The sequence below is a fragment of the Neovison vison genome, chromosome 6 (assembly GCF_020171115.1).
Source record: "Neovison vison isolate M4711 chromosome 6, ASM_NN_V1, whole genome shotgun sequence".
NCBI lineage: Eukaryota > Metazoa > Chordata > Mammalia > Carnivora > Mustelidae > Neogale > Neogale vison.
Genome location: NC_058096.1, coordinates 30599518 through 30623733, shown reverse-complemented (window position 1 = coordinate 30623733; position 24216 = coordinate 30599518). Strand labels below are relative to the sequence as shown.

The following is a 24216-nucleotide window of genomic DNA, read 5'->3' as shown; positions in this document are numbered from 1 at the left end:
AGTAAAATAAACAGCCAAGAGAAGATGACTAATAAATAATTTTGAATATTTAAGCAGAATATTTTTTTCCTAAAGGAAATAGCTCAGTGTCTAAGACACAAAACTTTCTCCCTATTTTGGAACCCATGTGCATTTTTTTCTTCTCTTTATTTCTCCCTAAAGATAAGCCTTCATATTCCCTTTCTAGAAAATGCTTTTAGGCATTCTTTTTCCTTTTTGTCTGGGTCTGGTCCTGTTTTTTGTGAATACTTCAACCAAATCCTAATGGTTGGTCTTTACTCTGAAGTAGGTGGAATGAATTGCTATTGATATTTGTTATCAGAAAGAAGCACTAAATAACCGCTTTTGGTAATATAATGAAATCCAACAGACACCAAGGGATTCAACAAGCCACTTACTGACTACCTCTATGGGCTGGGCAGTGTTCTAAATACTTGAGATTCAGGGGTAAACCAAATAATAATAAACCTCTGCCTTCATGGAGCTTAAATTTCAATTGTTAGCATTAATTATCTATGTCTTACCTTGACTGTATGTATGAGATAATTTCTGAAGAGGAAGGCAGGTTGGATAAAAATAAATATATATATTTTTAAATGATGAGAATACAAGTTGGTATAAATCATTGACTTCTAATAGGTGCTTCCTGATTGTCTCCTAAATGAGAAGCATTTATTGACCAAATAAACCAATGTCATATGTTAAAATGTCTATTAGTTAAAGAGGATATTGAAGCAGAATTAGATTTTCAGTATGTGTATCATCTCATGGCTTCTTTTCCAATTTTTTTTCTTTGTATTTATGCAATTTGACAATCTTAACATCACAATGACTGAATGTTCTTCAAGAGGAGAGAAGAACATGGTGGTTCCTCTGTTAACTTTTATCTCACAGGCAAACAAAACCCATGTATGTTTTCAATGGATATATTTCATGCTCTGATACTTGTAATGTCACAGAAAGGGACTTTCAATTTTATTTTTACATGGGAAGAAAAGACTGTCAACTTGTTCAGTGGAGTATAATAAATTGTGCATTTTAAAAATGGCCATGGAGGCCATTTTTCCTCCCTCTAAAGCTGAGTTTGGCAATATGACTTGATTTGACCAATGAAATTAAATCAACGTTTCAGTAGACGAAAAGTGTTCTCAAATTGAGACTTGTCTTTCCTTGCTATAGCTGGAATCCTGAGACCGCGATGGGAACCAGTTTAATCTGGCCTGCTGGAAAATTAGAGGCCATGAGAAGAAGCAAGATGCCCAGAGGAGTATAAGTCAATGGCCAGACATGTAAAGTTACCCTAGATCATCCAGCTGCCAGCATGTCTTTTAACCAGGCCACAGAAGCATGAGAAAACCAAGCGAAAATCAGCCAAGCTGGCCAAGAATAAGGAATTGTCATCTTACCCAAAGAATCAGAGTCTAAATAAAATGGTTATTATAAGTTGCTGTATTTTGTGGTGGTTTCTTATAAAGCGATAATTAAATGATGCAAACATGAACTAGAACCCCTTGAACAGTGATTTTACTCTATCACCAGGAGCACATTTCCATGCTTGGTATCCAAGCACAGACCACTGAGAACCAAATTCTCCTTGGCAATGTGGATCCTCACGGTGTCAAGAGTTCAAGCCAGAATCACGTGAATATATATTGTGATCTCTTACACGGCCTATCTGGTTCTATGTTATGATACAACCACGATGCAAATATTTAAAAAAAAAACTTCCTTTATAAGATACTTTCAAAGATTATAGATACCAGTCTACATGGACTTTTTATAGAAATGGCACATTTGTTCAGTTAAAATATTTTAAGTGAAATACATTCATTCTCAATAATTGCACTAAATATAAAAATTATATTAAGAATAGCATCTGAACTTTGAAGCATTATCTACTATTTCAGTGAACTGGTTCCCATAAGCATCACAAACAAAGGCTGAGTGGGTCACCTAAAAACATAAAATAATATGCCATTCCCCTTCTCTATCTCTTTACAATGTTCTGAGTGTCTCGTTTTGATATTAATCAAAATGATGAACGCAATCATCAGTTTTCCTTGAAAGCAGACTATTGTTCTACAAGAGCTAAATGGCAGAACCAAAAAAGCTATGTATATTTTGATTTTACTTTATACCTCTTAAACTTTTAAAAGAATTCAAGTATAAAATTTTTGTTATAAATATTAAATCTGAAAACTGGAAAAGGTGCTTGAAGTACCCATTACCTCACATTACTTTTTCTTATAATTTTGGAAATAGTGCCAAGAGAAATGTTCTAGTTAATATGGCTTAGGGCCATCATTTACCCTTTATCTCTCACATGATACTACACAATCAAAAGATGCATTTGAGATGTTAAGAGCTTTGTCATCTTTGTACTGCAAAGATATATATATATATACATGTATTTCCACATTCATATATATTTACATATTCATATCTTTTCATATTCAGATTGGTACAATTATTAATATATCATCTACACTTGATTTCTATAATTTGTGTCTCTTTGAAGCCTCATCCTAAAGTTTCAGTTCTCGGTTACTCTTTTTCAGTCCTTTCAACGCAGTGTAAATGGTAATTAGCATTCAGTGCAGGTCTACAATTTTATTAGCAATAAAATATATCCATTTGAATACTTGATAGTCAATCTCTGTAGGCGTTAATTTTAATTTAACTCACACTTATTCTTTCTTCCTTGTCATCAATTCGAACTTTGTCTTTCTTCCAGTAGATGGTGGGTTCTGGGTGTCCCCTGGGAGGTTGGCACTCCAAGATGGCAGGCTCTCCAGCTGCTACTACAACATCTGTGGGATTTTGCCGGAAGTCATCTCGTAACACTGAAGAAAAACAATGGTAATGAAAGAAAACGCAATGAGTACATCATTGTTGATAAGTACATCAACAGTTATAATCAGTAACTGTAGCTTTCTCTCACAAAAGGTAACTTCATACTTCAGGTTTTACTTTGTTCTAATCATAATTAAATATTTCCTAAGAAACATAGCCGTGCCCCTCTTAAAACATTCTAGAGCCAGCCTAAATGTTCAACAGGGAAATGGCTGACCGTAGGATCATGCATCTTTGCTACAAAATCTGATTTAAAATATAAGAAAAGTGTAAGGAAAATAAGAAAGACTCATGATACAATTTTGAGATTTAATACTCAAGGTACAAAATCATATATACAGCAAGACCCCATTTCCTGTAACGAAAAAGCATACGTACATACATATCTATAAAGACACTAAATTGTCAAGTTATACTTAAAACCCCCAAACAAGTCATGCGCGCATGGTCTCTGAGCATGTATGCGTGTCGGTCTGGGAGAGGAAATGGGGTGAACACTTTTTGAGAATGCCCTTTCTCGTGACATGAATAGAGACAAGATCCATACTGTTTTCATTACACTTCAGAAGATGGACTCATTGTTCACCCTGCAACGCACTAGCACCCACATACACAGGGCTACATTTTCATTCTCCGTGCATCTCCACCTGCCAAGCGACATCTGGGCAGCGTGACATTCAGAGCGGAGATATCCCTTATAGCAGTTTGGGAACTCTGAATTTCCCCTCCTTTCATTAGGAGAACAGCAGGTTGGACCTCCATTGTAACCTCCGAAAATCTGGCATGCCTGGCTCTCCAAATGTCACCTATCTCTCTGTGTGTGCTTTTCTTTGGCTGGCAAGATGAAAAGCCCAGAGAAATGACTTGGCCCTATCAGATTGCAGAATGCTGGATTTCCTTAGCAAATAAACTATGTTAGGGGAAACCTTCAAAAAAGTAGTTGAGGCGGGACCTATACCATATACCTCAACTGCCTCTGCTTTTTCTAACCACCTTGACTTTGCTATTCCTTTGTATTCCAACACTGACAACTTTATTTCCTAAGCGTATTGAAGGGAAAACACACATAAGCACGCATGCGTGCGTGCACACACACACACACACACACACTCATGAACATAGGCACATACAGTGTCTTATATCTATGTTTATCCATAAATTGGTCAAGCTGTTTGAGATGGAAATTAGGTAGCTTCTGCTAGCCTGTTATGAATCATCTGGTACAAATGTGGATTGGGTCACACACCAACTGCCTTTAGTGTCCTATAATGAGACCTACTTCCGCACTCTGCTCCTTTGTTGGGCAAAGTCTCTGGGTTAATTGTCATTCTCCAAATAAATAAAAATTCCCTGGCCTGAAAATAGCTCCAGAGAGACAACTGAGGGACTTTTAGGGCTTCTCTTCTCTTGTCTCTTGCAACACATCCTTTAACAGGGGTTTCCATCTTAATGAAGTCATGGCCTTTACAAGATTAGAGAGCCTCTTCTCCTATTGAAGGAACAGTAAGAAAGAATTCAGCACAAATTGCTCACTCCCAGTTTATAAGCTGATTAATTTACTGCTTTTGCTGCTAAGGAAATGTGTTCCGTTTTAGCACGGTGAACTGCACATTTTTTGGTTCTCTTGTCTCACTGGCAGGAGAGGTGTGATTTATATGCATAAGGATTTGCTTCTGAATGGGCTTAGAGAACTGTGCATTTAAATGTGACATTCAGGCAGGGGGATGGGAAGGGGTTAACACTGTGGTTCCCTTTTGCAGGTAAATCCTCCTGGGAAAGCAAGCTGGTGACTCATTTATATTCTAAATACAGAACAGCTGCCTATTTATGCAATGTTAAGACATGCAAAAATATGGTAACAGAGTGGTGAGCACCCCAACCATATCCGGAACTGGCAACAAATGGTGTTTTGGCAGTCCCTCAATCTGACACATCTGGCCAGTTGAAGGACCTTCTCTAGAGCTGGCCTCCCTAAAAGATGACATGCCAAAAAGCCTCTGCTCAAATGGTACTTCAGGCCATTGCAAATCATTCAGAAACAGAGTGTTACATCCATTTGCAATAAGACAAATTAAGAAAAAAAATAATAAAGGCCCTTTGACATGGAGGACAAAAAGGAGAAAAATATCATAACAAACTAAGGACTGCTACTCTCTTAAACAATATAACATGTGTTTATGGCATTCACAAAAAAGAAAATGACTCCAATTTGCAAATGAAGCCAAGAAATCTAACATCAACTGTAATTTTAGGCTTTCAGACTATTCACCCAGAGAGTAGGGTGAGATAATAGTATAATTGGTACTGTACCCTCTTCAACTGGGAAAATGCTCTTTGGGGTTTGTACAGCATTCAGTTAATTCATTTTTTTGCTTAGTGATACCATTTCTTTTACCCTAAGTCTTTGGGATATTAAAATGGGTTTCTTCTTTCTCTCAAAAGAAAACAGTCAAAGGGAACACATCCTTTTCATCAGGTCCTAACACAGAAGACTGCAAACTTACTCTTAGCAAAAAGTAAAGCCATTTTTACTCTTTTCAAACTGCAAAAAAAGGATAGGTATGTTCTGATGTTGGCTTACATGTGTCCAAGGTTTGTAGAGCCATTCCTTAATATAAGCAAGATAAAACAAAATAATAGGGCACCTGAGTGGCTTCAGTGGGTTAAGCCTCTGTCTTTGGCTCTAGTCATGATCTCAGGGTCCTGGGATTTAATACCGCCTTGGGCTCTCTGCTCAGCAGGCAGCCTTCTTCCCCCCTCTCTTTCTGCCTGCCTCTCTGCCTACTTGTGAGTTCTTTCTGTCAACTAAATATATAAAATCTAAAATAATAATAATAAATAAATAACTCTTGTCTCCAATTTTTGTTCTAATTTTTCATGCCTTGGATTTTGCTCTATACTTTATTGCAGGTGATAAAGAAAAGAAAGTATTCCCTGTAGTAAAGAATTCATGTATTTTGGGTGAAGGGAAGCAAAATGGTCTTGTAAATGTAGAAAAGTGAAGCAAATCCAAATTAAGCCTGTATTTTTTTTTCTCCTGAGCCCCTATTGTAGAAAGAATTGAGAGAGCTATATTTTTGATGGAATTTGACAAGTAAGCCAAAGCAAGGGTACAAAACAGTATGTGTAATAACTAAAGCTCCAAACAGGTCTTTTAAGTAGACTGAAAAGAAATAAACCCAATTAACTGAGAAAAGAATCTGGTTACAATGAGAAAAGTTTAAAGGGTAGTGGTAAGTTATGCTTTCAGGGGAAAAAAAAAGATATAATAGATATACACTTTTGATTTAGCATTTACTTGTGGAGCTAAATTTAGAATACAAGGGTTCAAGTCTCCATGGGGGGAAACATGTTATTGGCTAGAACTGAGATATTCTTTTCTGTATATGAGCTGAAAACCACAAATGAGAATTCACTCAGCTACTCCTAATCTAGAAGAGATCTGCATTCTTTTCACACTGACAGGCACTGTGACTTAGAAAGTTATTCTGGAAGATCAGAAAATTCTAAATTACTTGTGTGTTTGATAAAATATAATTCATAGTCATGACATAAAGATCTGCAACAAATTAATTCAATTCTCCAGGAATGTATTAGACACAACAATGTGCTTGCACTGTCCTATAAAATGGTTAAGAAATAGAAAACAAGAATGACATGATAAGCTTTTTCTCTTTTTTCCTCAATGATCCCTCCTTCCTGGCATTTAGTCTCATGTGTAATCTCCTCCCCTATATGGTGGGCTGGACCTCGTGACTTGTATTTACTGAAGAGATTATTGCAAAGTGATGGAATATCACCTTCAAAATTGGTTTATAAATGATTGTAACATTCATCTTTTTCACTCTGTCTTTTTGTCTCTGAGATTCCTCTGATCATGTAAGATACAGTGTTTCTCAATGGAGAGGCCCATTTGGCAACCATCTAAAGGCAGTTTCCTAGGCAACAGAAAGCAAGGAACTGAGGCTTTCAGTCCAACAACGCTGGAGGACCCAAATCCTGCCAACAACCACGTAAGCTTGAGAGCAGAAACTTTCCCAGTTGAGCCTTCGCATGATACCACAGCCCTGACCAACTTCTTAACCACAGCCTTATGAGAGATCCTACAGCAGATGACTTATTTAACTCTTATCTGGTTCCTGATCCACAGACAGAGAATAAATGTTTGTTATTTTAAGTCACTGAGTCTTGTAGTTTGTCACACAGCAATTGGTAACTAATACCATGCCCTACAAGAGTGTTAGATCCAGTTGTGCCTTTAGAGATTACATGTCTGATTCCCGTCTACTCATAATACCATCTTCTTTCCCCTCTAACTCCTCTCCCTTCTGTCCCAAATCAAGAGTCCTCAAAAATTTTAAAAACAGATATCTTATATATTTTATCTTTATGTATTACATAAAACATTTTATATTTTTTACACTTTTATTTTATATTTTGTCAACAAAGGCAAGGCAAATCATTACTTAGACATTCCCATGTTAGTTTATTAAGTTAAATTAGTAGTCATAGTGAGGCAAGACTATTAAGAGGCCAAAGATGTATTTCTGAATTATAAGGTACACATGCTTCAGAGTAGTTACTAGAAATATAGAGACTAAAAAATATTACCAATGAAAGTACTCATACACAATAGTGGATAAAGAATACCATCTAAGACAAACTAAATCGATCATGAGAAAGGTAATCTAAAAGGAAACTAGAATTAAAAACATTGTTAGCAGCAGCTGAAACCAATAGCAACTCAGAGCAACACTGATAACGAGGCTTCTTTGTCAGCAGGGTTTCTCTCTCTATGTGCCCATAAGCTGTCAGAGCTGTGTGGCTCAAGACTTCTCAGTTGAAAACATACAGAGGAACATCTAATAATCAATGTACATTAGCATCTTGTCATCTTTCTGCTTTGAGATCTTCCCCAGATTTGCTTCTGTTTCCTTACTTTTTCCCCTTTCTTCCTTTGGACACATACTGTTCCTTCAGTGTCAGCTTCAGACTTAGTCATCTGAGAAGTTTTCCTTCTATACTCTCACTGGACTAGGTATCCCTCTAATGGACTCCCATTTGAAGGGCATAAGAAGACCTCATCATATGTTCTTGATTGGTTGACTGAAGTGACAAACTCCTCTTCAAGAGGGGTGTTGTAGTCCTTTCCGCGTCTCAAATAAACCACAACATTTTTGTTTTGTTTTGAAGCCACAATGTTTTAATTTGATTTTAAATGTCATTTATGAAGAACAGTTTAAGTTGGTTGGATTTAAGGGATACCATACTTGACTTGCCTACCTAGAATCTCATCTATCTCTAAAATAAAATCCAGGCAGTTCAAGAAGATCAGAAATTAATCAAAGACACAACAGATTTATGCCAGCCAGCAAAACTGGTAGATCAAATTATACCATCAGCATTATAATGGACTTAGAAAAAATGCAGTAGCCATTCCTACAGCTGGTAGATATTGTTTCCTTCTCCCTACCATCACTAGCATCATCACCACTTAACACCATGGGGAACGATCAGGTGTAATGTCAACCAGCCTGAAGCTCAGGTCTTCTACTTCTGAGGAAGAACACTGTCTCTTCCTGCTGCACTAAATGGTTGCTGTTGAGAGCCATGCTGTGACCCCAGGGGGAGCTCCAGCCTCAAGATGAAACTGAGGTTATGCACTTGAAAAAAATCCAGGTTCTTGATGACCATATGAACAAATAAATCTTGAAGACTATGCTAAATCTGGACTTTCTAGTTACATGATCTACATACGTTTTTTTTTTTTTCATACTTAGACCAGTTTAAATTGAGTTTCCCCTTTCAACCAAAAGCTCCCCACTGACAAGCTGTAATAATTCTGCAATTTTTCTGGTTTCAATGATGGGAAGACCAAATAAATCAAAAGAGGAATCACCATTCATAACAAACTATTTCATTGTGTTTGACACAGTCAAACAAAACAGGGTCCGAATGGACAGGGTAGTCACCCGCTAAACAGATGATAAAATCTGATATGTAGGGGACGAGTCATCAGTGGTTTCTTCTGCACAGAAGGGGAACGGAGAGAAGGAACTCAGTGGGGAGACATCCTGCCACTGCTGTGCAAGCTGACACTCTGGCACTTTGGCACCTCTGCAGCACGCTGACAATTCCAAAATGAGCTGCTCTCACCCTCCATCTCCACTATGACTCCCGGGGCCAGCAAACGCACTCAGCAAATGATCCAGATAAACCAGTGATAGGAATTGGAGCATGCTGAATAAACAAGGATGCCCTGTGACTTGTTCACTTTCGAGTCACAGCATTTTGGGAAGCCTGGTATTCTGCAGGGAATAAAACACATAACACACAATTCACCAGAGGAACAGCCTACTCCAGGTTTCTTAGCCTAGCCTTTATTCTTGAATCCTTTTTTTTTTTTTTTAGCTCTGTTCTGCCCTCACCAGCAATAGAATTTGAAGACCTGCTCTGAGTGCCAAGTCTTCCTTAATGTTTTCCATTAATGTTTAGAACTTGCTGAAGGATTCTTAGAAATTGCATGGAAACATCGTGCTCTCTGTAATTTGTATCCGTAACCTCTGTAATGCATATGTTCTCCTTGGGGACCAAGTGTTGAGATCATTCATAAACTCTTGGATCGCATGTGGCACTGCAAACTGGTGACATCTGACCACGGCAGACTCCGAGGCCTGTCTCTGGCAATCATTTCCTTTGGTTTGAGTTAAGGAGCCGGCAGTTGGCATACCTTCAACACTTGGAAGTCCTATTTTTGGCAAAGCCCAGCATCTGATATTTGACAGGGATCTGCATACTCTATCCATTAGGTTAGGAGGAAGTTGTGGATTGGAGCTAATTAATGTTTAATCGGCTTCTCTTTTTTCTTCCTTAAAGTGCCATCCTCCATAAAACTATTCATGTGGGATTAGTGTCTCCAGCATCACAGAGAGCTCAAAGGAATGAGAGCTTCTTAGAGATGTGCCCAAATATAGTGTGTCAGGAGGAGGATGGTGTCTAGAACAGCAGGTATTAGCCTAAACATGTTCAAGGTAAAGCCTTCTTCTATTCAGAAGAAACACCTCCTCTCAACAACCTCAAAATATTCTGCTCTACTACCCAAATAACTTCTTTCTAGCACCTGCCCCACTTAGGTCTAATTCCAGTCTTGGTTACGGAGATGCCTACAACTCTGGGTAATGGAAAAAACAGCACACCGAATTCAAAATAGAGAACTACACTAGCACTAAGAAAAAAAAAAGCATTAAGTAGTGTTTCTCAGGATGGTAACAAGGGGGACAGGCTTTGCTGGCTCAGTTGGAGGAATGTGCGACTCTTGATCTCAGGGTAGTGAGTCCAAGCCCCACCCTGGATATAGAGATTACTTATATAAATAAGACTTAAAAAAGAGAAAAGATGGTAACAAGGGGAAATACCAGATTTTCCAAGCTTTTAATAGTGCCTCCTATGTTCTCTAGATCTGGGTTTGAGTATAGACAAACAAACAAACAAATAATCATGACATCTTTAAAGGATTTGTATTTACAGGCTGATTACAAATAGCCATCTGTCTGCTTCTAGCTTTTCAGTCTGGTTCGTGTCCCAAGAGCCTCAAGTCTTTAGCCAAAGCAGTTAGGCTCCTAGGTATCAGGAAGGCTTGTTATAACCAGTGTTTTCCCCCTTACTTCCCATTTTTCTTCTACAACCCTCCCTTTCTCTTTCTTCTCATTGAATGCTTACTATTAGAACAAGGAAAATAAAAGTTTGAGAGGATTGAACATCATATATATAGATATGCAAAAAATAGTGGGTTAAAGCCTCTGCCTTTGGCTTGGGTCATGATCCTGGAGTCCTGGGATCGAGCCCCACATCGGGCTCTCTGCTCAGCGGGGAGCCTGCTTCCTCCTCTCTCTCTGCCTGTCTCTCTTCCTACTTGTGATCTCTGTCTGTCAAATAAATAAATAAAATCTTTACAAAAAAATATGTAAAATAAATGTAAGTATATATTTAAATTCTAATTTCAGGATGCATCACTGCTTTGTAGCTACATCAGTCCATTTGAATAAAGGAATAAAGAGTGCTATCAAGTAAACATTAATGTGCTGCCTTATTCTGGATCCCAATACATTACCGCCCCCCTCCTGCCTTGTTAGTCCTTATCTGAAGGCATTAGCTTTTACAGCATTCTAACACTGCATAGTTCACAGAGGTACTCAATCTCAACAGCATCTTCCTTTCATTCTACCCTGTCCTAGCATCAACGGGTTATTGCTCCAATATTTCTCTCCCATAGTGTATTCTGATGTGCATGATCAACATGAATTACAATGCCAAGTAACTGCCAGATGTCATGAGTTATAAACTCAATAGTCTAAGGATTATTACACATTAGGGCGCCCTACGGTGCAAGGGTGTCCTGGAATTTATGTGTTATTTATTACCTATTGGCAGGGTCTCAAAGTAATCTCACCCCTGCTGATGAAATGAGGGTTGGAAGGAGAAGAAGGTCAAGGTCAACCTTCCTTGTCAAGAATGCCAGTTACTTTGAAACTACTGTTGCTTTACCTTTTTTTCCCCTCTACTGAAACTCAATGAAATCTCTGAATAAGAGGAATATATATTGTAATGCATCTATGGACTTTCAACTTAATGTTGCTTAATTCATTTTTCATCATGTTGCCTATTTTGACGATACATTTCATAACTATAACCGCCAGTGGTCCAATTTAGATGGTACTGGTGAGCCCCACCATAATCCACAAACTTAAAAATAACCTCTTTGAAAACACACTGTTTATTTTCCTTTTTCTACATAACAGGTACATAGACCAAAGACTAACAGCATGAGACTTATTCAAATTTTCAATGCAACAGTGAGAACATTTTTCAAAAATCATGTCCCACAAGCCTGTGGACTCCTCATTCTTTCCCATCCAATATCTTATGATTTGCATATGTCCACACCACAAAACATGGTCATTATTCTAAGCTGTCATGAATTTTGCTGAAATGGATGTAATGTGACATGCTATATTCTTCTGGAAATGTTCTATTTGATTACTACATGACACAAAGCTTGAAATGTTTCCTAATCCAGAATACGGCATATTTATTTTCAAATTGACTGATTAAAAAAAGCTCTATCATCTCTCTCTTCTATCCCAAAGACCCAGTAACCTTCTTTTCTTTTGCCACCAAATGAATTCTGAATGCTGCAGTTAACATTCAGTAATCTCATTACCCATCTACCATAAATCTTCAAAAGCATCACCATGTTTTGACAGCTGAGCAAGACAAGAGGAAGCAAAGAGCATAGCCAACACTTTTTATGAATGCAAATGTGCTAAAGACCACATTTAAATTATTTCAGAAAACTCATAGAACACCACTGACAACAACGGGAAGACAATGTGCAAAACAACTTTTGTTTACCTATGAAAAGAACAATCTCTTTTATCCCTGATGCTGGGTCCACAACCCACCCCCACTCCACCCATTGCCATATACTCTCTGAAGACAAACTGATACCAAAGAACCAATAATGAATATCTTTTCAGGTGTAAGTAATACTGAGTTCTCATGATGAAAATTTATTGTGTGTTTTCCTGAAAAGTATTTAAATATTTATACATTCACATATACTTTAATCAAAACTTCGTATCTTAAAATAAACTGGAAAGATGCCATCTTAAGCATGGAGGTTTAAAAAAAAAAAAAAAAAAAAATCCCTCTCTTCCTCTGCCATACCCTGGAGTCAACCTTGGCCAGCCACAGGCCAACCTTGGCCATGCTCAGCAACAAGGGAATAAATCAAATTGTTTTCTGAGTCTCTGGCTATATTTTTATTCTCTGGGTTCCGCTGTTACTGTGAGGACAGGCACTCAGTACATTTTCATTTCCAAATTAAGACAAAGAATAAACAGAGCCACTTCCTGCTTGGAGAGGTGCAAACTCCCTACCCAGAAACAACTACCTCCTTGCATGTGATTGTTTTAGTTTCTCTACCTGAGAGGTTACCAAAACTTGAAAAGTAAGGGTTATCAAAGAGTTGAGGGCACCTGGGTGGCTCAGTCTTTAATTATCTGCCTTCAGTTCAGGTCATGATCCCAGGGTCCCAGGAGCATTGGGCTCCCTTCTCAGTGAGAAGCCTGCCTCCCCCTCCCCCACTCCTGCAACTTGTTTTCCTTCTCCTACTGTGTCTCTCTCTGTCATATAAATAAATAAAATCTTTAAAAAGAAAAAAGAAGTTATCAAAGAGTCTATCAAACCTTCATCAGTTTGTCTTAATCAAGGCTATTTGTGATACCAGTTTATTACAATTAACAAATTATTATAATCTCAAATTTTGGTCATTTTCATACACCAAATATCAACTGCTTTATCCCACTCTTCCCCCAAACTGTCTATAAGTGGCAAAATTGGAAACATTTTCTTGATGCTGTCAATAAACTGTTAAATTTATAACTATTCTGAATACCCTAGTTCTTCTCCACCATTTGCCCACTTACTTTTGTAGGTCCTGGAACTGGCATTTAATTTATGCTTCTGAAACTACCATATTTGGCAAGGAGGCAATATGGCATTGTGGTGAAAATAATGGATTTAGTCAGAGGCCTGGGTTTGAATCTCGGTTCTGCTATTATACTAACTGGATGGTCTTACACAATCTCTGAGCTGCTTCAGAGATTTTCTTCAACAGAAGAGTTTTCCAAATCTGTCACGTCTTCTTCTTCTTCTTCTTTTTTTTTTTTTTAATTTTTAAGTAATTTCTACACCCAACATGGGGCTTGAACTCACCATCCTGAGATCGAGAGCCACATGCTCCAATAACTAAGCCAACTAGGCTCCCCTCAGTTCTTTTTTTTTTTTTTTTTTAAGATTTTATTTATTTATTTGAGAGAGAGAGACAGTGAGAGAGAGCATGAGCGAGGAGAAGGTCAGAGAGCGAAGCAGACTCCCCATGGAGCTGGGAGCCTGATGTGGGACTCGATCCCGGGACTCCAGGATCACGCCCTGAGCCGGAGGCAGTCGTCCAACCAACTGCGCCACCCAGGCGTCCCCCCTCAGTTCTTTTTAATCTGATAAGTGTGTACTGCATATTTGGTTGTTGCAAGGTGCTATGCAACACATTTAGGAGCACAAGATACTTCAAGCTGAGACCTTGAGTTCAGGGAGCTAAAGAGACTTATATATAACTCAAAATCTACAACTTGAAAGAAAGAAAGAAAAAAAAAAAAAAGCATGGAGTAACTACATTGAGAGGTACATTAAAAATTCATTAAAACCCAAAGGAGAGCAACATTGCATTCAACAAAGAAGGCATTTTAGAGGAGACAATTTCAGAGTTGGGTTTGGAATATACAGCATATCCTTTAATTAATTACAAGAAGAAAAGAAACATTTTGGAATGTGCTTGCATGCACGTAAAGTGATCCCTGGAAGAATACCTAAGAAACTAATAATAACAAAGGTCTTTGCAGAAAAAATAAAACTGGGAAGTAAAAGATGGGAGGGGAAGACCTCATTATGTCTGCATTATACTTTTTGATTTTACAACCCTGTTAATGTAGTAATTATTTATTAATATTTATATTTAACAATGTATGAATAAAAATAAAATCAACTATGTGTGTTTTCAAAGTATACAATCTGTTCCAACTGGATTCAATAGAGTTGTAAAGAGGGTACGGAAACCTGGTTTTTCCCAAGAGTCACTCAGAGACACAAATGAAAGTTTATAGAAGGATGGCAGTTTGGAACATAAATGTCAACAGAATATCTATAGATGATGATAGGCCTGACCTTAGAGATCAAAATATATAATTTGATTAATTAGCTCTTTTCTAAGATAGAATAAAAATTCAGAAGACTTGAATGTTGAGAAAGTCTCTTCTTTTCATGGAATGTTAACTGAAGCCCTACTATGAGCCTCATATAAGAGATATGAAGGTGTGGAAGATGATAACCTTTTGATACAGACCTAGGCCTCTTACTACCTGTATAGAGGACCAGATGAAAAGCAAATAAGTTGCGGAGGAAGGAGTGAGTAGTGGTGACCTTGCTCTGGTTGAGAGAGGCTTGACGCCATCACATACTCACTGTCTTCACAGACTGCATAAAAGCCAAAATATCTTTACTTAGAAAAAGTTCTTCATCTCTCCCAAATTGTAAGTTGTGAATCTATAAACCCACTTTAAATATGCGTATCAAGAAAATTATAAATGATTCTTTCTTTAAAAATAAAAATTGATCTCCATTTGAAGGTTGTTCATGGAGTCTTCTTTCTTCTTCTTTTTTTAAAAGATTTATTTGTCTTAGAGACAGAAAGACCATAAGCAGGAGAAGCAGAGGGAGAGTGAGAGAGAAACTCAGATTCCTCACTGAGCATGGAGCCCAACTTGGGGCTCCATCTCAGCACCCAGAGATCACAATCTGAGCCAAAACCAAGAGTTAGATATGTAACTTACTGTGTCACTCAGGTGCCCCTTCATGGAGTTTTCTTTATTGGATATGTTAAAAAAAATTGTTTGGCTTTATAAAGATTTTGGTTGATTATCTTTGATATGTCAATGCCTTTTGTATTTCACGTAGTTTGAACATACAAAAACATCATTACCTTTTCATCTTATTCAAAAGATTTATTTATTTACTTGAGAGAGCAAGGTAGAGAGGGAACATGTCAGGGGACGGGCAGAGGGAGGGAACCTCAAGCAGATTCTCTGCTGAGCCAGGAACCTAACTTGGGGCTCAATCCCATGACCCATGAGATCACAACTTGAGTCAAAACTAAGAGTCAAAGGCTTTCCCAATGGAGCCACCCAGGCACCCCTCACTTTTTATTTTAAAAATGAGGAGACCAGATACATGTATGTACAGATTAAGTATAATGATATTTTCCAGTCTTTAATATAATTTTTCTTATAAGATGATATTTGGTGATATATCATAAAATGAATTATATTCCATCTTAAACAATATAATTAACTCTTGAGGAAACTTTCTCTATACCAGTAAATTCAATTTTGTCTAATCCTTAGGTTTATGATAATGTCAGCTCATTAAAATGTTGGTTAAAACTCATTAAAATGCACACTCAGAGGTAACAGCTTCATTACTATAATATAAGGTAAAGAAAAAGAGAATGCTTTATTATCATTTGTTTTCAGAATTGAATATATTTGCATAATAAAAAGTCTCACTGTATATTTTCAATAGTCTTTAAATATTAAGCTGCCCAATAATTTAAAAATTAGTTCTCTAAAAGTGACTTTGTTACTGCAGAATTCTAGTTGTTCTTTGTCATTTAGAAAAAGTGGCCATACTAGCGATAGAAAATCATCTGAAATAATACTAAAATATGTTAACATAGTTTATTTCTTTTTCAATGTTTATAACGTTTAGGTAGAATAGGATTTCCACACAATAGTGGATGACTTAATCAAATGCTGCAATTAATTGCCTTCACTAGATATGTCAGTACTTTGTAAGAATGGAAAGTCGGGGAGAAATTACATTGGAAATTAGATATATTTCCAATGCAGATGCAATCATTTCATATTTCTCTCCCACAGTAGCTCAGCCTGAGTAAATACTTGATATCATTGCTGAGAATTAAGATGTGGAAAATTTGTATAGGTTTTTTTGTTTTTGTTTTGTTTTTTTTGTATTCTCCTCCAAACCTGACATGATAAAACCATTACTTTTAAAGCACTGTATAAAATATATCTAATTTTAATGTATATTTCCTATCTTGACTTCTAAAATACTCTCCTAATTTTCCTCCTACAAGCCATTTACTCTTGCATGTACTTTGCCAGAAATTTTCTGTTCCTTTATTTTTTTCTTAAAGATTTTATTTATTTATTTGACAGAGAGAGACAGCACAAGCCGGCAGAGTGACAGACAGAGGGAGAGAGAGAGAAATAAACTCCCCTCCAAGCAAGGAGCTCAATGTGGGACTCGAACCCAGGACCCTGGGATCAAGACCTGAGGAAGCTTCTTAACTGACTGAGCCACCCAGGGATCCCAGAAACTTTCAGTTCTTAAAGCATAGTAAATGCCACTCAAATATGGAGGTCCTCAGACACACATTCTTCCAATTTAATCTCTGCCAGTCCTGCCTCCATGCTGATGACTCTAAAGGGAATGCCTCCAGCCTTGAGCCCCCTAGAGCTCCAGACCTGCTTGCTTGACATCACCCACCACTTGAGTGTCTAAGAGTATCTTGAATTTAATGTGACCAAAATGGAATTCTTTTTTTTTTTTTTTAAAGATTTTATTTATTTATTTGACAGAGATCACGAGTAGGCAGAGAGGCAGGCAGAGAGAGAGAGAGGAGGAAGCAGGCTCCCTGCTGAGCAGAGAACCCGATGCGGGACTCCATCCCAGGACCCTGAGATCCTGACCTGAGCCGAAGGCAGCGGCTTAACCCACTGAGCCACCCAGGCGCCCCCAAAATGGAATTCTTGATCTTTATCACACAAATCTTTCTCTTCCCAATCTTCAGTGTCTTTGTATATGGAATTGCCATATACAATTTTTTCAAGAAGTTATTTATTTTCCTCCATTTCTCATATACTATCCCGTCTATCAGTGAGGCCTAAATGACTTTGAAACTTCCTCAGAATCACTTTTCTTTAACTCCACTGCTTTCATTTGGTCTGAGTCACTATCATCTCACCAGGAATAGTGAATCTGTCTCTTAACAATATTATTTTAGTCTTGCCCTTCTTATAGTCAATTCTCCACACAGCAGAGTAATATCATTAAAATTATAAGACAAATCTTGTCATCCCTCTGCCTAAAATTATCAAAGGATTCATCATATTTATAAAAAAAAACAAACTCTGAGGGTTTTGGAGGGGAGGGGCGTGGGGGATTGGGTGAGCCTGGTGGTGAGTATTATGGAGGGCACATATTTCATGGAGCACTGGGTGTGTGCCTAAACAATGAATTCTGGAACACTGAAAAAAAAAATCTAATTTAAAAAACCCAAACAGACAACAAACAAACCAAACCTAAATTCCTTATTCCAGCCTACAAAGCATCTTGGGGTCTGGCTTTCATTTTTCACTACCCTTGCCTCTTACTCCAGTCTCCCCCAGTGAGTTTGGTCCTTCTCTTCTAGCAAGGCAAGTAGCTTCTTGAGGTCCTATTCCTATGCTACTCACTGTGAAATTTTCTTCCCCTACGATTTCCTTTTAGATCTCCTCTTTTTGTCCATCACATCTCAGATTACATGTCAATTCTTGGGATTTACCCTTTATGACGACCCAATCTAAAGAAGCAACAAGATCACACATAACACATCTCTCTGCTATTTTTTCCCCCTGCATATCACATATCACTATGTAAAATTATTATAGTCTGCTTATTTGTTCCTTATCTGCTTTCAGTAGAATGTAAGCGAACTCCATGAAAGCAGGGACTACACTCATTTTGTCTCTTGTTGTATCCCAAGGGTCTGGAATGATATTCTTGGCACAGAATAAGTGCAGAGTAAATATTTGAATGAGTAGACGAGTGAAGAATTTCAATTCTTGTCATCAGCTAAATTGGATATAGTTGATCATTACATATGCATCTTTGGTAGAAAGTTTCCTAAGTTGATTTAATGATTTTACTCAATAAATGTATAGAATTTCTTGTTCTTTATTTTGGTGAATGATACAGTATGTTTTGAAAGAGATTATTGTGGAATGATCTCCCCACATTTACGAACTTTTCAAGATCATGTTCTGTATGTTTATTTTAAAATATTTTCGTTTTCTGGTAGGGTGGGATAAATCAAAGTCCAATAATCGTCAAGATGTCCTGCCCAGAAGGTGAGTGGAAACCTCATGATGACCTGATGAGATAGGTCAGTTTATGAATGAAAAGACAGGACTTCCAAAATGCCAACTTCATCTAGTTAATAAGAGAAGCCGGGATTTGAAAATAAATCTGTTTTTATTCCAGAGCCTACGCTTAAAGATTATTATAGTGGAAACTTGGGCATAACAGACATATTTTATAATTCCTAAACCTAATTATTAAATATACTAAAAATAATTTAACTTGATAACCAAGATCTTCATTATAATCAGTTATTGTATCATGCTGGGAGAGGGTGATTTCAACCATTACGCTAAATCTATTTTTAATTCAAAATTCATGAAGACACTTGCTTCCTTGAATAAATCTCTAGTACGAACTTGATTTTCTACAATTGTTTTTTGTTTTTTGTTTTTTTTCCCAGAAAAACCCAAAGAACAGAAGCTAATGGCAAGTGAATTGCTGATCAGTATGACACGGCTGTCTTTCTGTATAATGAACTATTGCCGCTTTTCTAAGGGTATGCCCAACCCCTTAGGATTAGGGACTTCCTTTTCTTTTCCTTTTCTTTTTCCTTTCCTTTTCTCTTTCTTTCTTTCTTTCTTTCTTTCTTTCTTTTTCTCTTTTTGTTTATATGTAAATTAATCTCCTCTTTCAGCAAAAGCAAACCTTTGTTCAGCTTCAATCTTTTCTCTTTTCTTATTTATTTTTCACTGAATATTACAAAATAATATACAAAAGATACATTGGCATCTCAGAGATACTTCACTTCTCAAAATGATATAATCAGTATGAGGTTATAACCCTTGCAATGCCATGTACAGCCAGAATTTTGCATCTCTAGCTATTCCTTGCCCTTTGAATGGTAGGCCCTGGTAGCTCACAGGTTTTGGTGAAGGAAATCATTCAGCTTGGATCCTGGGATCATTACTTATTAGCTACGGAATTTAGGACAAGTTATTTCGCCTTTCTAAGCTTCTGCTTCTTTATCTGTGAAATGGGAATAATGGTGACCATCATCCAGGGAGGCAATGAGGGTTAAGTGAAAGAATTTTTGGCATTTAGCACATATCTGGCAAAGACATATATTCACTCATTATCATGGCTTTGCATAATGAAATAGAGATGTTTAAAGTTATAAATTCACCCTTAGAAAGTACATATCTCTCCACAGTGATAATTCTCTTGATTAAGTTCATAGGTATATAACAAAACTGTAGGTAACACACAATAGAATGGAAATTTCTCTATTATCATTAATTTCATAATGTAATATTTAATGAGTAATATTGAATATGTTGCATAAGCTAATATTCACTGGGCCTAAATAATCAGTTTAAATATTTGCACTAATTCGTTTAGATGAAAAGTTGTGACACTTTAATTTTGCTTTATGTTATTTAAGAAAAAATAATCATTTACTTTTTGGGCAGTCTTTCTTAGTAAAAACACACAGAACAAGCAGGTCAAGACTTTAGCAAAAGAAGGGATCAAAATGTATAGCAAGTAGATGCAAAAAAATGACTCTACAATAATGCCAAGCAATTTTTATGCCTAATTCTTACTGAACAATCATTTATGGTTAGTCTAAATGTAGATATTCTAACACAAAAATTAGCTTCTTAATACAGACTTTTATTATGTTATTTATGACATATGATGACATTATGCTATTTATGACATTTCTCTCTTCACATTTTTAACTACTGAACACCTGATTTCATTATTTACAAAATTGGGTACATGATCTCCAGAATTATGTCACTATCACTTATTAAAGATTAAAATAGATCATTTATTTCAAGATCACACACACACACAAAGTTGAACTAGTGAGAGGAAAAAAACAAAACAAATCAGAGGCCTCAGTTCCTAGAGAACCCCAAATCACCTGTTCCTGAGAGTTCCATCTTCCACTCTCCAAATGCCTGTTAGTAACAGAAAAGCAGGCCAGTACACCCCCTGACATCTTTAATTGACTTCCTAGAGAGTGTTATCAAGAGCTACTCAAGCAGGGCTAATAGTGCCTGCAGATAGCTCACACATGGCAAAGCTGGGGGAGCTGGGCTTTAAAAGGGCTGGAGGAAAAGTATAATCTCTACTCCATGGGGGGGGCAAGAACTAAGGGTTATCTGGAAAGCAACAAATAATCCTTCAGCACTCTTGAGACAAGAGGGAAGGCGTGAATGTAAGCCAGGAAAATCGTAAATGTAAGCGCATGAATAAATGCGGACTCCCCAGAGCTGCCTCCTTTAGATTTAGATCGTGACCCTGAGTTGTGTTAGACGATGGGACCTGACTGACAGGCAAAGACACTGGCCTCATGGAGCCTTCCTTTTGACAATTCACCTTGAGCCTTCCGAGAGCACATGCTTCCGGGAAGAGCCAGGCTCCGTTGAAATGAGGCAAAAAGGATCTGGCAGAATCAGACAAGCCCAGTCATTTCAGTGAAGTTGGAAAACCTCATCCCTACAGGGAGGACAGCACATATGGTGCCTAAGATCTCTGCTTGGACTGCTGCCTAGGCACATCGGGATGAAAAGAAGTCTGTTTGTTTTCTTTTCATTTTAGTTTTGCCACTGAAGGTCTCGCTTCTGTACCCGATATTTAATTGGAACAGAATGAAAGCCTTGCACACAAATCTCAGCACGTTGTATCTTTTAGGTTTTATTAAAACATATTTTCACATGAATGTTTGCCCATCACTTCCGAGACCGTCCCCTACCTCCTCTCCACCAAGCTAACATGCTTTCCTTTGAAGCAGAGCCAACCCTTGAGATTTCTTGCGAGGCCAGCAAAACATAAACAATTATGCTTCAAGCCTCAAGACAGCAACTCCCGTTTGCTCTTACTGTTAGATTTTCAGTGATTCGTTTCATTTGCTTGCTGCATCAAACTATGAAAAAGTTCACTGTACAATAAAAACTATTTTATAGTTTTTAACATTATTTTTTTCTAGTTGATACCCAATGTCAGCTTCTATAAGTATAAGCTTTTATAAGTATCACATTTTTAAAAGATTTTACTGATTTATTTGACAATGAGAGACACAGCGAGAAAAGGAACACAAAAAGAGGAGTGGGAGAGGGAGAAGTAGGCTTCCCACCAAGCAGGGCTTGATGCCGGGCTGGATCCCAGGCCCCTGGGATCATGACCTGAGCTGAAGGCAGACGCTTAATGACTGAGCCACCCAGGCGCCCCTCGAATCACTTCTTTAACTATTTCTATTTTCCCATAGTTAGTGTAATTTTAAAAAGGATTTTTCATTAATGATTGGAACTGCTCATTTTTTTCAAGTTTATTTAGTGAATCTGTGTTATCTTGTCAAAAGTGTGAAAAAGGTTCTTCTCATGAATCAAACAATATTCAAGCTTTGATAGCAATTCTGTTAGTTTTAAATTCAGTTAAACTGGTTGCTTTGGAGTCAGCATTATAGTTTCATTAGTTTCATCCTTCTATTTATTATCTCATGATAACTTTACCTTTTGAAGTTACAAGCTATAGAATTAAAAACAAAAACAAAAACACGACTTTAATCAGCAACAGTAAACTACTCAAGCAATTTGCCTTGCCATTTATTGGTATTAAGCCACACACCTGGGAAATGGTGGACTAAATTACAGGTACAGCCTGGGTGTAGGAATGACTGCACTACAAGGCAAAGCTAACTTGTCCAAAACATGATGATTCATATGGTGTCCCAGCAAACTTAATTAGCAGCATGTCAACTTCCATGGCAAATGAATGGTCATAAAAAAATAATAAGTAATCAGGAAGGGAGGAAAAAAAGAATAGACAATTAGATAAAATTAGTTATAATGAAAAATAATGTCTCTAGCAATTTTTAAGGGTGCATGATTGCTTCTTATGAACTTAGAAGAATGTCAAAGACATATTAAAAGGACGACCTTTCAACAACATGTGAAATGTTATAGGTGAGCTAGATACACTGTGGATTAAGAATAAATATTTGTCTAGATGATGCCAGTACTGAATTAAGGTGACATCACAGCATAAATTTTTGCTGTGTAGATTAATATAAATATTTCCATCTTTCTGCCTCAAGATATATTAGTGTAAGTAATGACTAAATGAAAAGGTTCCTGGCTATAAAACCTGGTATGCAATCAGGGGAGTTCTGATTGCAAAGGAGTCTGGGGTTCAGCATAAACACATGACCAATAGGATGAGAGTGGGAAATGCAGAGAAACTCATGAGAGCGGCTAGAGACTGCTACAGTTAGCAAGGCTGGATACCAGAAAATGCAAAAACAGGGAAATTAAATTGAACACTCATCTTTTATTCCCCCCAAATACAACCATGTTTATCTGGTAGCAACAGAGTAGCAATCAAAATAAACAACATTGACCAGAACAAATGTTTTTAAAAAGGGCATGCAATAACAGATATTGTGCTATAAATAGACAAACTGTTCAAGGGAATGGAATCAACAAAAGGCTCCACATAAGAAGATTTTGAGGGAGATGCCAATCTCAAATAATCCTGCACACAAATTCTATTGTTTGAATTCCAATGAGGGTATCCAGCTAATCCAGGTCTAATCATTGATGAGAATAAGGGGAACAAACGTGCTGGTTTAACAGAAAGATCGACAGAAAGGGCATGCATTTGGAGACACTTGAAACACATCAGAAATCTTGCAATCTCCTAGTGATTTAGTGATTCATCCTCACTTTTCTTCCTAGAAGCTCACATTATGAAAAGGTCAACTTGTTATTGGCCTTTGATTTGGGTAGTTAATTAATGTAAATTAATCAAAGGATTGTTCAATTACAACTCTATGCCATGCACCTGGAAAATAACAGTTAATAAATCTAATTTCTGTCCTCAACGACTGAGGGGTCTAATGGAAACCATGATTAAAAAGGAAGAGACATTTTATAATTTCCAGAAATAATCAGAAATATTAACTAAATTTTATATACTTTGTTATTATAGCTGTTTGACAATGGCAGAAATCTCAAATCATGGAAGATGAATTAGTATCTGCAAATTGAGGGATCAGATTATTTCCAATTTTTTTTAGCCCTTACATCATCTTATGCCATAAAGAAAACATTAATGGAAACAAGCAAGTATAGTGAATGTGAAATTATAAATTCCACTTAGGGGATATGATTAGAAATTTAGATTAAAGTTAAAAAAAAAAAAGCCAGCCTTTAAAACTGTAACTTAAAGAATCTACCATATAGTTGAGTGTTCAGGAGAAATCATTGTTTATTCAACTCTGCCCTTCCAAAGTCTAATATAGTGATAAGGAAGTTCCTCAGTAAATGTTTACTGAAATAAAAAGATGACATGAGGGATTCTTTATGGAACAGATACAATATTTTCACTTCCTTTTAGAAGTGTTCTTGCAAATTTTTGGAATCATTTAATTGGTAAGGTGGTACATTCAGTTTTGGACAATTGAGAAAATAGAGTAAAGATGTCTCTAGGACATCCAAGTGGTAATATTGAGTAGGTTTGGGTACGCAGATCTGTGGTAGCTAGGCTGGAGAAATGTCCCTACCCAGGTAGGAACTGATGATCCGAGATTAAAAGGTCTCA

General features: G+C 37.1%; 1 protein-coding gene across 20 annotated transcripts in view; it reads right to left on the bottom strand.

Moving 5' to 3' along the window:
- Positions 1–24216, bottom strand: part of ROBO2 (roundabout guidance receptor 2) — a 1684719-nt gene that overhangs the window by 174034 nt on the left and 1486469 nt on the right. For all 20 annotated transcript variants that reach the window (XM_044251123.1, XM_044251119.1, XM_044251120.1 and 17 more), the window contains one exon: positions 2686–2843. In XM_044251123.1, the coding sequence (XP_044107058.1) occupies positions 2686–2843 (158 nt within the window). The remainder of the gene's footprint in view (positions 1–2685; positions 2844–24216) is intronic.